The sequence below is a fragment of the Erpetoichthys calabaricus genome, chromosome 2, assembly GCF_900747795.2.
Source record: "Erpetoichthys calabaricus chromosome 2, fErpCal1.3, whole genome shotgun sequence".
NCBI classification, from domain to species: Eukaryota; Metazoa; Chordata; class Cladistia; order Polypteriformes; family Polypteridae; genus Erpetoichthys; species Erpetoichthys calabaricus.
The window spans coordinates 239928834-239942715 of NC_041395.2; the positions used below are offsets into that span (position 1 = coordinate 239928834).

The 13882-nt window shown below is 35.3% G+C and overlaps 1 protein-coding gene across 4 annotated transcripts in view; it reads left to right on the forward strand.

Moving 5' to 3' along the window:
* The window catches only part of ptprea (protein tyrosine phosphatase receptor type Ea), a 328457-nt gene that overhangs the window by 277950 nt on the left and 36625 nt on the right, over positions 1-13882 (forward strand). For 2 of the 4 annotated variants that reach the window (XM_051922103.1, XM_028795296.2), the window contains 8 exons: positions 4501-4545; positions 7149-7282; positions 7742-7832; positions 9124-9200; positions 9299-9335; positions 10816-10913; positions 11221-11340; positions 13076-13239. In XM_051922103.1, coding sequence (XP_051778063.1) covers positions 4501-4545; positions 7149-7282; positions 7742-7832; positions 9124-9200; positions 9299-9335; positions 10816-10913; positions 11221-11340; positions 13076-13239 — 766 coding nt within the window. The remainder of the gene's footprint in view (positions 1-4500; positions 4546-7148; positions 7283-7741; positions 7833-9123; positions 9201-9298; positions 9336-10815; positions 10914-11220; positions 11341-13075; positions 13240-13882) is intronic. The other 2 variants (XM_051922104.1, XM_028795297.2) reach the window with 1 other exon arrangement.

Here is a 13882-nt window from a genome sequence, read left to right on the forward strand (position 1 = left end):
GCCTTTCACATTACAAAAATAAACATGTTTGTAAACTGAAAATCTTTAAATTGGCTTGGTATAAGTGTGTGCTTGAATTTACTCTGTTGGTTCCTGCCTTGTATTTGATCTTGCTTTAAGTTTATGACCCTTTAATGAACATTAAAAAAGGAGACAAATGAATTGATCTTTCTGGAGGCATCTGGTCACACGCTGCTGTTTATTATTGTACAAAATATCACTTTTGAATTATCATCTGAACCAATGTTCCATGGAGCATGTATATGCAGCATTTACTGTAAAATTAAATAGTATAGGCTGTGTGAATATCTGTGAAATGCCACTACAATTGCATCTGTGTGCTTCTAGCAAGAAGCTGAATTAACGGCACATGCTTAACTGGAGCAAATAATTATACTTAACTCTTGTATAGAAGCCTAAAACACATTCACAATTACAACAATTGAAAATAATTATTTTGCAGTATGAACATTTGTTATTAGGGAGGCACAGTGGCATAGTGGTAGCACTGCTGCCTCGCAGTAAGGAGACCAGGGTTTGTGTCCTGGGTCCTCCCTGTGTGCAGTTTGCATGTTCTCCCTGCGTCTGCATGGATTTTCTCCAGGTGATTTGGTTCGATCCCACAGTTCAAAGGCATCATGCTCAGGTGAACTTGTGACGCAAAATTGGCCATAGTCTGTGTGTTCACCCTGCGATGGACTGGTGCCCTGTCCAGTGTTTGTTCCTGCTTTGCACCATATACTAGTGGGGATAGGCTGCAGCCCCCAAACATGATCCCTGAGCACTTTGAGTAGTGAGAAAAGCGCTATATAAATGCAAAGAATTATTATTATTATTATCCCAGTCTGGACAAAGCAGGTTAGAAAATTGCAAGAATTTTGTTATTTTAAAAACTTGTATGCTAGAAGTCACCATTCCCTGTGATGGCATGTTTAATATTAAGTAGCAAGGTATATTTGTTACAGAAACAATCTCTGAACTTGTAATCTGATTATTTAATTGATCTTGTAAGTGCGAATTAGAACAGTCATCCATTTTATCCTGTCAGGGGGAGCACCAGACACAAGGCAGGAATCACCAATGGACAAGGCACCAACTCATTGCAGCGCACCCACCCTCACTCACTCTCTTGTAGCAGCACAGATTACAATTGCCACTTAACCTAACATGCACATCTCTGGGGTGTGCAAGTAAAACCAGATTAACTGGAAAAAGAACATACTGACACTTTTTTTGTACTTTTATATTGACATTGCTTTAAGGTGTGCTCTTGTACATTTTCTTGAAACATCTTGTGAAGGGCTGCGTTGTGAAAAGCATAATGTTAAATAATGACCATTGAATGATTGCTGGCTAAGTGAAAATAGCTTTTTTTTAACATATTGTGCTATGATTCATTTGAAAATGCTAGCCTATCAAATTTTTTAACGTTTTTATATTTGTGTTAATGAGAAAAATACCCTTGTGTTTAGTATGCTGTGACATATTTTGAGCGTGCAAGCATTTCTTAATGTTGCTATTTTAGCTTGTGTTTTTAATTGAAGTATACATGTTTTACAATTATTTTTGCCTATATTTACATACAATTACAATCCTTTATTTTTAGATACATGCAAACAGTCCCAGTACATCTGCGGCTTGTGTTAATTTGCAGTTACTGTATAGGTACTATTAAGGGGATTAGAACGGTCTCAGGCAAGAAGTAAATTGTATGGAATCCTGAAGTAGTGCAAGTAGTCATCACCAATTTTATAATAATATTAATCATTAATTGGGAAGTATGAGGGTGTACACAGATGTCTTCAAGAACAAAGCCACACCTGGAGCAGCAGATAAGGCTCTGCATATGCCAGTGTAGGAGCAGAGGGATTTTTCTGGACTCCACACAGAGAAAGACCTCATAGACTCAGGAGATTCATAGGCTTCAGCAAACACAACCTAAAGACACAACCACCACACAGGCTGAACCACTTTGCTGCTATGGTGCTCTCTCTTACTCCTGGCACCCTCTCTCAGTGTAATAAGTCATATTCCCATCCTCAAACAACAGTGGGCTTTTCCTCCAGGTACTCCCAGGTCACAAAGACTTTATATTGGCTTGATGTGAGTGAATGAGTGAATGAATGAATGAATGAATGAATGAATGAATTTTCCCCATGATGGACTGCTGCATAGTACCCAGTAGCTCTGTAACGGGATTAAACAGACTCAGAGAATGAAATGATGAATTAAACAGCTTAGAAAGAAATGTATTGCTACTATGAGTCTTTTGTATCATTTTGAAAATTAAAACATTAAAACATAACCAACAAGACCAATGGAGTTTAAAAAAAACCCTATTGATACAAAAACGCTACAGAATTAAAAAATAACATTCATCTTCAGGAAAAATGTTCATTGCTTCTTTGCGGCAAGATCCCATTACAGAAACATTTCAGTATCAACAGAACATAATAGAGAGCTTTGGGAAGACGTCTGCTTGAAACTGCCTACCCCAGCACAGTGTCACTTTGTCATCTATACTGAAAATATGCCAGCCACTACTTTCCATTAAGGGTAGAATGGTGTTGTGACAAATACTCATTTTCAAGTCCTAGAAACAATTTTATTTTATTTTGGGGCCTTTCACATATATTTTTCATATAATTTACTTATTTTATTGTTATTATATTGATGTCACCATGGTGCCACTTTGAGGTGTGTCTCTGTTGTTTTTTTTTTTTAAAAGAGGTCTGCTATTTTGTTACTATCTCTGCACTCACTCATTGGATCAGATTATGAAAGACAAAGCACACACATTTGTATTAATTATGGAAAACAAATACTACATAGTTTAAAGACATTATTTATTAATATGCTGACAACACATTTGGTTTTTGATATTTGATTTTGTTGTTTTTAATCAGTATTTTGACCCAGTCTGTTTTCTGTGTCTTTGATATCATACTGTAACAGATGGTACAGTGGGTAGTGCTGCTGCCACACATATTTAGTATTCTGGGTTCAAATCCCCCTCCTGCTTGTTGTCTCTGTACAGTTTACACATTTCCCCCATGTTTTCTTCCTCCAAGTAATCAGGCTTTCAAAGGTGTATATACAGTATTAGGTTACTTGAAGTGAGTGGACCTTGCAATGAACTGGTGTTCGCTCTTGGGTTGGTTTTTGCCTTGTACCTAATGCCATGAGGTTCTGGCCCTCTGCAACCCTGAATTGGATTAAGCAAATTTGAAAATGTTATTTTACTTGTCATTTAATGATTGAGTATACTTGTTATGGGATATTCACTTTGAAAATGTATTTCTCTTTGAATTCATTTTCGTTAGCAAATGTATACATGCGAATATAGGTTTCTTTATGTTTGGAACATTTTTGTGCAGCTGCCTTTGCAGTATAATGTCTCCTAATCACAGTGCCTATTTATGTTATGGTGCTGCGACATTATTTTCTTTTAGCAAATGCGCGCTGCCACATTATCATATTTCAATTGCAGCAATGCTGCTCCAAGTTGACAATGAATGTGGTTTCAGACAGCAAAATGTCTTACGTCATCAGCGCAGCCCCTGAAATACTGGCATGATAATTCATTCATATCCTTGATTTGGATAAAAACTCAGATGAACACAGAGTGAATTTATCTCTTGAATTTCTGTTTTATAAAATTTCAGTTTTCACCCTGACTTTGATTTCTTATTAGTGATGAGGCTTTAGTGCAATAGGTTTCATCTTCTCAGTTTTGACTTGTTTCTGTTTTCTTTGTCCTCTTCCAGCCTTCAGGTTCCTTCTACATACCATGCAAGCTCTGATAGCAGCTTGTCAGCTAAATCCCATGTGCTGTTATGCTTTGTTTTTGTATTGTATCCACTCTTAGCATCAGTAGATCTATTTAAATCTCAGCCCTCACTCTCAAAGCTAGGAGCTAAAACATATGCCTCCAAAACATACTGCACCTAACATTCTTATAGTATTAATTAATACCCAATCAGGCAGAGTCTTCTGTTTCAACCTGTCCTCAAGCGTACCTTCATGCTTCTGTGTGTTCATAGTGGTGCACTCCTGGTATCAGTGGATCAGCCAAACAACTAAAATGCAAAGCCAAATGTATGTTTTGAAAATCTCAGCCAGACTTGTTCATGTAAATGTTATTTGGCAAAATGAAAACTTTAATTTCACCAATAAATTATGTTAAGACTTAAGGCAGAACTGTTTCATCAGGTAGTATGTGAACATAACACTGTCTAACCTTAAGAGGCCAATGTTTGAGTTGTTTCCTCTGTTATTGCACAATATTTCTACTTAAAAAGGGTCAAGAAGTAATTTTCTTATTAATAATAAATTTGAGTTTTTAATTAGTTGTTCTTATTATTATGAATTAATGTTTAATTTTTAATTAATATATTAACACAGAACTATTTTACAAGTCAAAAGACAAATCCTCTCCAAATATAATGTCATAATCATTTTATTTCACCGTTTTTTGCTGTGTTTTTGACTTCATTAAAGGGCAGGAAGACAGTGCTGCAGATCTGAGCACACCATGCCCACCAGGTCAGGTATAAAGAATGTTTATCACAGATCGACCAGCCTCTGCAAAACATCTCTTCCTCTGCTAAAACGCATTCTTTCTGACATGTAACAAGCTGCCATCTGATACTACTCACTGAGCGGTGGTTTGGGTTCATGGGCTCCTGCTCTAAATTCTGTGGGACTAGGGATAGGGGGGTGGGTATTCATGCAAAACCTGTTTAGGCCTGTCGCTCCTAAACAGACAGGTAAGTTCTTGTTGGTCTAGCAGGAATACACTACTTTTGCGTCAAGCTACTACTACTCACATCTGGCAGGTCAGCACTGTACATTTCTGGTTCTTTCAAACAATAACAAGCATGAGCAAGAAAAGCACAATTCCTGATGCGCATTTTCTTTAATAACACCATTTGACGTAGACTGTGACTTCATCACAAACAATGTAAAAAAAAGAGGGATATGTTTTCTGGATCTTGTTTCTTGCCTCTTCTGTATTGTATAATAAACATAATATTAAACCGAGTTTACTTATAGATGCTGAGTTTTCCTCTTTGCCCTTATCTTTCTCTGATTCTACTTACAGTCATGAGCTCCTTTTCTTATTATTTATACTGTATATAATGGAATGAAACATTTGCATACTTTTAAAACTATACATTTTTCTTCATCCTTCCATTTTATATATCAATATGTTCATTATTATGGTAAGACACATCTTCCAAACATACAATAGAAACTATATGTTTGTTTTTTTAAGTATGCACTGCCACCCCTTTGTTGAGTTCAGCCTGATCTCTCAAATGTTATGCCTATATGTTGTACAGTACGTGCGCCCACAAGCCATGGGATGTCACACGCTCCTTTCCTCTTGTTCAGTTCTGCGAGAGAATATATATTGTGGCTAAGGTGTTGACTAGATTTCATGGAGAGTCTAAACGAATAGAATCAATAAAGTCTGCACATTTGGGGATTCCATCCCAAGTAAACAAAAACACCTGTCTAATTGGGAAGGGTGTTAACAAGTTCTCCAGCATTCGGTTTACTACAGGGTGCCTACTTATCTTGCAGAGTTGCTATTTTATTTACTGTTGAAATAATTTTAAACAAAAAAATAACACAGTCTGATAGTATTGTGCCATCATCAAGGAATAGAAGAAACAATAAAAGAGCAGGAGGCTGTCACTTTAAGAACCAACTCAGCCAGTCATATGAGTATAATACATATGAGGACTGGAGAGACAGGAATGCAGGATCTGATAAGAGACCAGACCAGATAGTTTACCTGACATTTTAAATGTGGCCCTTGCCTTTCTTTACAATGGACCAATGAAAGATCCTGAGACAGCAAGTAGTCTGAGGAGTAAAGCATTTGAAAAAAATATTATAGCTGCAGCTAAATTTCATCATGTGTGCAGTGAAAAGAGTCTTAAGTCATATACAGTAGGAAAATTCTGTGCCTACTGAACCGAAAAAGTGGCAGTCTGTCCTGTGAATTAAATATGCCCAGCCAGGGTTTAATTTTTATGTAATTTATTTGCCTCTTCCTCCCAAATCTACTGCATGTGAGTGCAAATGAGATCATGGATAAAACAGAGAAATATAACTGGATTTTAACTAATGGCAGGATTAATTTTTTGCCAGTGTAAAAGAAATTTGGCATTTAATGAAAAAATAAAGAAATTTCAATTATTTTTCTCATCCTTCAGAAATAGAAAACAAATTTTAAAATACCACAAATTTTAAACTGTGCTGTTTAAAACAAGGTATGATCTGTGAATATTGTTGTAGTAGTAGTAGTGTCAAATGTACAGCAAAGTCAAGGTAAACTTTATTGTCATCTCAAGAATATACAAGTATACTGAGAGATGAAATAATGACGGTCAAAGCTCACAGTGTACACATAGTGCAAATAAGGCAAGACAATATGTACAAAGAGACAAAAACCACGCAGTCTACTATTTAAATAGGCAATATGCCGATACAGTTAACTATATAGAGACCCATTTAAATCAGTACGGTGACTGATCAGATCTTTTGACATAAAATTTTTACTTGTGTGTCTCACCAACATGCAAAATGTTTCCACTCCGTGGCGCCATGATAAAGAAGAATTTATTAATACATAACTTTATTTTATTGAACAGAAACTGCAATTAGCCTACCTGTTTATTCCTTACTCATGCTCAATTATGCTCCCATTACCTGAGTCCTTGTGGAATTAAACCCAGAATAAGTTAACAGTTAAATAACCTGACAAAAGTAATGAGATTACTGTCACCCTAATTAACAAAGAAAACAGTATAAAATGAAGGCTGAATGTGAATCATTAACAACAATTTTACTTACCACTGACTGACTGCAGTACTGAAGGGTGCTGAGGGTCAAAGTGATCATAAGACTCTCCCACTTGTTAAGCATGGGTGCAAGGCAAGCCAGTGTCTCCTGATACCATGTACAATAACAAACTTGACAAACTAATCCACCTCTTAACAAAACTCTTATTTCTTTTCTTACTGTTTTAATTTATGGTTGATCCAGAAACCAGAGGTCCCTTTATGTGTAATTTAAAATATTTTCCTTTGTGTGTCAGTAATAGTAAAACAGTAATATTTTCCTATATTTTACAGAACAGACTGTCATGCTCCTTACCAGCTCTCCAACCATTTCAAAGAAATACACTCCAATTCCGGTGGACTGTCTGGAAGAGGAGACTAGGATACGCTCAGCTGATGATGGCAAGCTTTTCCGTGAAGAGTTCAATGTATGATATGGTTTCATGTTGCTATTTACAGTACTTTAATACTCTCTGCAAAAATAAACTGCTTTCTCAAAAGCTCATTATAATGTTTTTCCTTTTGGAATAGTAAACCATTCAATACTAAAAAGAATAATTGTTTGATTTAATTGAAATTAGAAAGTTTAAGTGCATCATTGCAGCAAGTTCAGCCCCCAAGACAGTCACTGTCTTTTGTATCATATATAATATTTTCACTATTATATTTTATTTGTAAACATAATGCTTTTAATGGTTTGTCCTTTCGTGTCTGCTGTGTTTTTACTGCAACACCTTGGTCTTTTTGTGAAATCCCTAAAGAAAAAGTACATTTTGATATTGAGAGAACATAAATTGGAATTTAATTGAGCTGAATAACTAATTAAGGGTATCAAAAGAACAGATAACTAACATCTACAGGGTGTGTGTACATTTGCTATTTTGCAGTCTTTGCCTACTGGTTATATACAAGGCACATATGATGAAGCAAACAGAGAAGAAAATAAAGAGAAAAACAGATATCCCAACATCCTTCCATGTGAGTGATGCTGCTTAAGATTATTTGCCTGCTTTATTTAAAAAGTTTTTATCCCAAGTGATATATAAACTAAAAAGTAAGTAAATAAAGTGAAACAAAAGATAAGGAAATCAAAAATCTAAATATGGATTCTCCATTCAAATTCACAGTTATTTTTGTTACTACTGACAACTAAGCTGTTCCTCAAATTTGTTACAAATTTATTTGTCACGAAAAAGTTCTCTAACAGCTAATTTCAAATTCATTATAATAGGCCCACAGAGATAATATTTCTGCTCCAGACCCTGCTGACAAAGCAAAAAGACTTTTGTTTTCACTTCCCCACAGAGATTTGTCCCTGCTTCTCTTATTTATACACTATACAGGACAGTACAGGTAATTGGATCTTTTATACACTTTTTGAGGACCTCTATATAATGCCAAGTATCCAAAGTGAAGACAAAGCAAATTAAACCATTTCACATGAAGTGTGCAGGTTAAATATTGCATATATACTGGAGTGAATGATTTTCCATTTATACCATTATTAGTACAGTAATTTTAAATTACAGTCATTTCATACAAATTGTATGGAGCACTGAGTTTTGGTCATATGCTCATTTGAATCAAGAGCACTGCTCCTTTTTTAATGCCCACCAAGCACTTCATAGAAGTAGAATACTCAAAAGGTGTAGTTATGTGCTTCAGTTCTGAAACGTCTGAATATGCATTATGTTAGTCTATGAAAGGCGGCACGGTGGCGCAGTGGGTAGCGCTGCTGCCTCGCAGTTGGGAGACCTGGGGACCTGGGTTCGCTTCCCAGGTCCTCCCTGCGTGGAGTTTGCATGTTCTCCCTGTGTCTGCGTGGGTTTCCTCCGGGCGCTCCGGTTTCCTCCCACAGTCCAAAGACATGCTGGTTAGGTGGATTGGCGATTCTAAATTGGCCCTAGTGTCTGCTTGGTGTGTGGGTGTGTTTGTGTGTGTCCTGCGGTGGGTTGGCACCCTGCCCAGGATTGGTTCCTGCCTTGTGCCCTGTGTTGGCTGGGATTGGCTCCAGCAGACCCCCGTGACCCTGTGTTCGGATTCAGCGGGTTGGAAAATGGATGGATGGATAGTCTAAGAAATTCAAGCCTGCTTTGAAGTATGCTATGTATATACTTTACTTTTATACTTTTATTAATTATGTCACTTTACTGTATCCAGCATTTTAATATTACTTTTAAAATAACATCTTATATTGCTTTGTAACATTTCTTGAAGGCCTTAACTCCTGACTTATTGTAAATACAGTGTCCATTATTTGCTTTAACAGATGACCATTCCAGAGTTGTCTTGTCACAGACTGATGGAGTGCCATGTTCAGACTACATAAATGCATCATATATTGATGTAAGTTAGTAATTGGATATTTTTTCGCTTAAGTAAATTTGGATCTTAATAAGATTAGAAATAAGCTTTAAACTAATCAGTTTGTCTTTATTTTATAGGGTTACAAGGAAAAAAACAAATTTATAGCAGCACAAGGTAATCAGCGCTTGTCTTGAAACAGAAAATAATCTGTTTTGCCACCTTCGAGAGAATAAGTTTGAATATTGCTCTGGTGACTGGCAGTGTGGAGTAAGCCTGACCTCCTGGTGCCTCAGTGTTGCTCCAAGGTTTCTTCTTATATCCAAAAAAGAAGAACCTGTTAGGCTTAATAATAAAGTTAATAAAGTGAAATTGGTCAGGTGTGAATCAGTATGGATGTGTGACTTGTGAAGGGTCGGTGCCCATTCTGGGGCCAGTTTGTACTTTTCAACCAGTTCTGCCAGGATAGGCTCTGAGACTACACTACTCTGAAAAGAACTAAGCAGGTTTGGGCAATAGATGAAGAGATGAACTGATGAGTGGATAGACTATAGTACATAGTTCACAGTAGATTTTGTATAATATACAGTACATGTAAGTTCTGGCTTGTATGAGTTTGTAAATAAATCACAAAGCCATCAAATTATACCAAACCAGCTTCAGGTTATAAAGATAATGTAAATATTTTTGTACTTAAGTCAAGAAAACATCTTTGTGATGTGGAGGTTGGGAGAACTAGTAATTTTTTGATTTTTGTGAAATGACCTGGATGTTATTTGTATCTTGTATGAGTTTGTGATATACGTATATAATTCTCCATCTGTGGATGATCACTTTTTGTATGATAATATATTAATCTGATGGATGCATATTAGTGCTGATAGTAATGAAGAAAGTTTGTTTTTTTAGTACAATAAAGTTCAACCATGCCACAAAGATTCCTAAAATGTGCATAGGCTACGCAAGAATTGTCAATTAAACACATACATTGCTTAGTTCTAATATAAATTGGCATTTGCAACAGACAGTTTTTAATATGCTAGTTGACCACTGTCCTTCCTGTCCAGTTATTCTGATTTTGAGTAGTGAGTGGCTGAATTGTCTTGTTTGCCCTCACTAAAGGGCTGAAGTGAAGCTTTATTGCTAGGTTCTCATTTGCCTTGCATTCCCACTGAAAAAAGATGGGTGTATCAAAAGTGGGCTTTTTTCATTCATCAAGCAGAGAAATAAATAAGTACGTAGTTATCAACTGAAGGGTGAAAAAAAAAATCAAGAAATAGAAGAATATTTTCTAGATAGCAGTGAAGAGTGAAATATTTCTGCCTCGCACAAGAACCTGAGGACTTGTTGAAGGGTGAGATATAAAAGGTACATGGATGGCCATTTGTCTGTCTTGATGAAGTTAGGCTATAAGTGTAAATATGACCTGTTTCAGTGCCAAAACTGAAATTGCACAGGAATTACTGGTAATAATGGAATGAGAAAATTATAATATTGCATACTGTATACATATCTAAAGTATTTTTATATCATTCTGTTTCTGAAAACCACACTTAAGAGATCATAATGGCTTATATATATATATATATATATATATATATATATATATATATATATATATATATATATACATAATTTTTTTTTTGCTATGCCTTAGGTCCCAAGCAAGAAACAGTAGCTGATTTCTGGAAGATGATATGGGAGCAGAAATGTGTTACAATTGTCATGTTAACAAATTTAAAGGAAAGGAAAGAGGTACAGATTTTCATGAACATAAATAAACACAATAAACGAAATGGAAGTCAGTTTTTGATCACTCGAAGGTTGTAAATATAAAAATTTGTGTTTGAATATACCTTAAAATTCAAATTTTTCAACTCTGAATTTTTGCTTTTTAGTAAATAAAAGCTTAAATCCAATTTTAATATATTACATTTTGTTTAATTAAAATTAACAGCTTTTCTTTTTAACAATATGTATGTTTTGGTAATATAAACATTTTAAAAGTCATATTTTGAATATGAGCCGGAATACAGAATTTTTCACATCTTGTTTACTGTAGGAAAAATGTCACCAGTACTGGCCAGATCAAGGATGCTGGACATATGGAAACACTCGAGTTGCTGTAGAAGATTTTACAGTCCTTGTGGACTACACAATTCGAAAGTTTTGTGTACAGTATGTAAGTATCCTTTTGACACAAACAAAAGTTCAAGTTCCTAGACAAATGTAATGTTAAGAGTACAAAGTACAATGAAATCCTTACATTAAAAGAATGGGGAATGATGTGACAGTCACTCATTGGGCTACAGTTCATCAGAGCACCTTTGGACGCAGGGCGGAAACCAGCCCTGGACCAGTTCATTGCAGGGCAAGTCCCACACATGATAGCACTCCCTCAGTTTGAGGCAATGCAATTTTTATTTGCATTTTTTGTAAATGTTTCATTATCACTATGTTTCACATATTAATGGCCTGGTGTGAATGAGTTTGGAAATGTGGAAAAACTTTCAGCTTAAAATCATTGATTAATTAGATAGAAAAATGGTGATTGGAATTTAGGAAGTCTGCCAAACACTGAACAACAGCACAGTTAAACAAACCCCAGTGGACTGGAAACCCCACTTCATGTAAAATGTGCTAGTGAAAAAGCACTGGGTCCAAAAAAGAGGCATGAGCTCTCTGGATGGAACTGTGTTGTTATTGCTTTCATTTCATCTATTCTCTAAATCCCTGGCACATGTCATTACATTAAACATTGATTTTAGTATATTTTTAACATTAAGAATCTCTGGATTTGTTTGTCTATGATCCTCCCAAACAACAATCTAAAATCACCTAAAATCAAGTACACAATACAAACAATATTTATGACATCTTAAAATCTCTTTCATGTCAAATAGTGGCATTTTCTGTTTGAGAAGGCTACTGGTAAATTGTTTTTAGCATTTCTGAATTTTATTAAATTTAAAATCACTGCAACAAGAAAAAAAAAACAACAATCATAAGTACAAGTACAATCATTCAGACAGCTGACATACGTGGAAAACCTACTTAAAACTTAAAACCCACCCCAACCCCACTCCTGGTTTAGAGGGCCATAAATTTAAAAAGCTCATTACAATGCATTTTAAAACATTAAAAGATAATAAAACAGAGGTGAAAATAAAGGTCCATCATGCTTTTTTAGTTTTTTTTCCTATTGACTTGTAAAGGGTAGTGTAGGATTTTACCAATTTAGCCAAAAAGCTATTTATGTTATTTGGATTTGTACTGAGAAAAAGAATATTTCTTGTGCAAAAATGGTCTGAAAGTACCATACAAGTCCAGTGGCACACACTAGTGCCACATTGCCCTGAATGTTCTTGAATAACAAATTCAGAATCAAAATAATTAATTAATCAATTATCCATAAAAAGGTATGTGACTTATTATTTAAGAAGCAAAAAAGATTTGAGCCATAATTAATATTCTTTCTATTCTTTTAAATTGTTCAGTATGCAGAACATTTCTCTAAAGTCAGATTTTCACCTGTACTTCTAAGCCTCCCTGTCTATTTGAACCCCCAAGTAATATCAGTAATGCTGCACAAATAGTGTTGAAAACATCTTAAGAAAAGTTATAGCATTTTCCAGCTTCCGTACCTACATTAAATAAAATCTTCAGTTAATAAATCTAGCAGGTAAAAGCATCTTGTGGATTTAACTTTTTGAATTCTACTTTTTGAAGTCCTTTCCTAATGGAGAGCATGAAGGGAGAGTTACTTAAGTAAGAAGTAAAAAAATACAACCGTACAGACATTTATTTTGTAGTTTCTTGTACGTAAAAAAGTAAAGATCCTAGTAAATTAATTGACAGTGGGCTTTATCAAAGAAGTTCATGAATAACATGTTCATTGATTTCTTTTTCTTTTAAAGCAAGCAAGTGATGGCACTAAATCCTGTAGATGTGTTACCCAACTACACTTCACCAGCTGGCCTGATTTTGGTGTGCCTTTCACCCCCATTGGAATGCTGAAGTTTTTAAAGAAAGTGAAAATGGTTAATCCCTCATTTTCAGGACCTATTGTTGTTCACTGCAGGTATTGTGTGTGTGTGTGTGTGTGGCTTTTTTGTGTGTCATTCATACATTCTTTTATTTTCCCACCATCCTATCCATTAACAGAATCGCTGGTAGCCAGTGTCTGTCACTCTACAGCACAAGGCATGAGCACCAGTCCAAGGCACACTCACACACACGGACCCCTTGCTCATACAGTATCGGTTTAGAATTACCAGTCAGCCTAAGCTACATGTGTTTAGTATGCAAATAGAAAACGCACACAGACACTGTGAGGACATGTGAGATTCTAAATCAGGACTCTGACACTGTGAAGCAGAAATGCTATCAGTAAAATTAATTTATAACTAGGTGTAAAGCAATATTTCATTATAACATATTTCACCTTTATCTTTTTGACTATCTTTACAGACCAAATTGTCCCATAACTATAAAATGAGTGCCTGTGTCACTATCAGCATTAGTTTAATTTATTATATAGTAGAAATTGTGACACCTTTTTAAACAAATGTAAAAGGATTAAACACAAAATATAATGTGCATTCATTAATCTGTAAAATGCATTATTGGTAATTTGTTTGACTGATTTTCATATATGCATGTTCTATATATATTGCTTTTTTCCTTGTCTAGCTAGCTCTTCAGCTTAAGTCTGTGCCAAATCG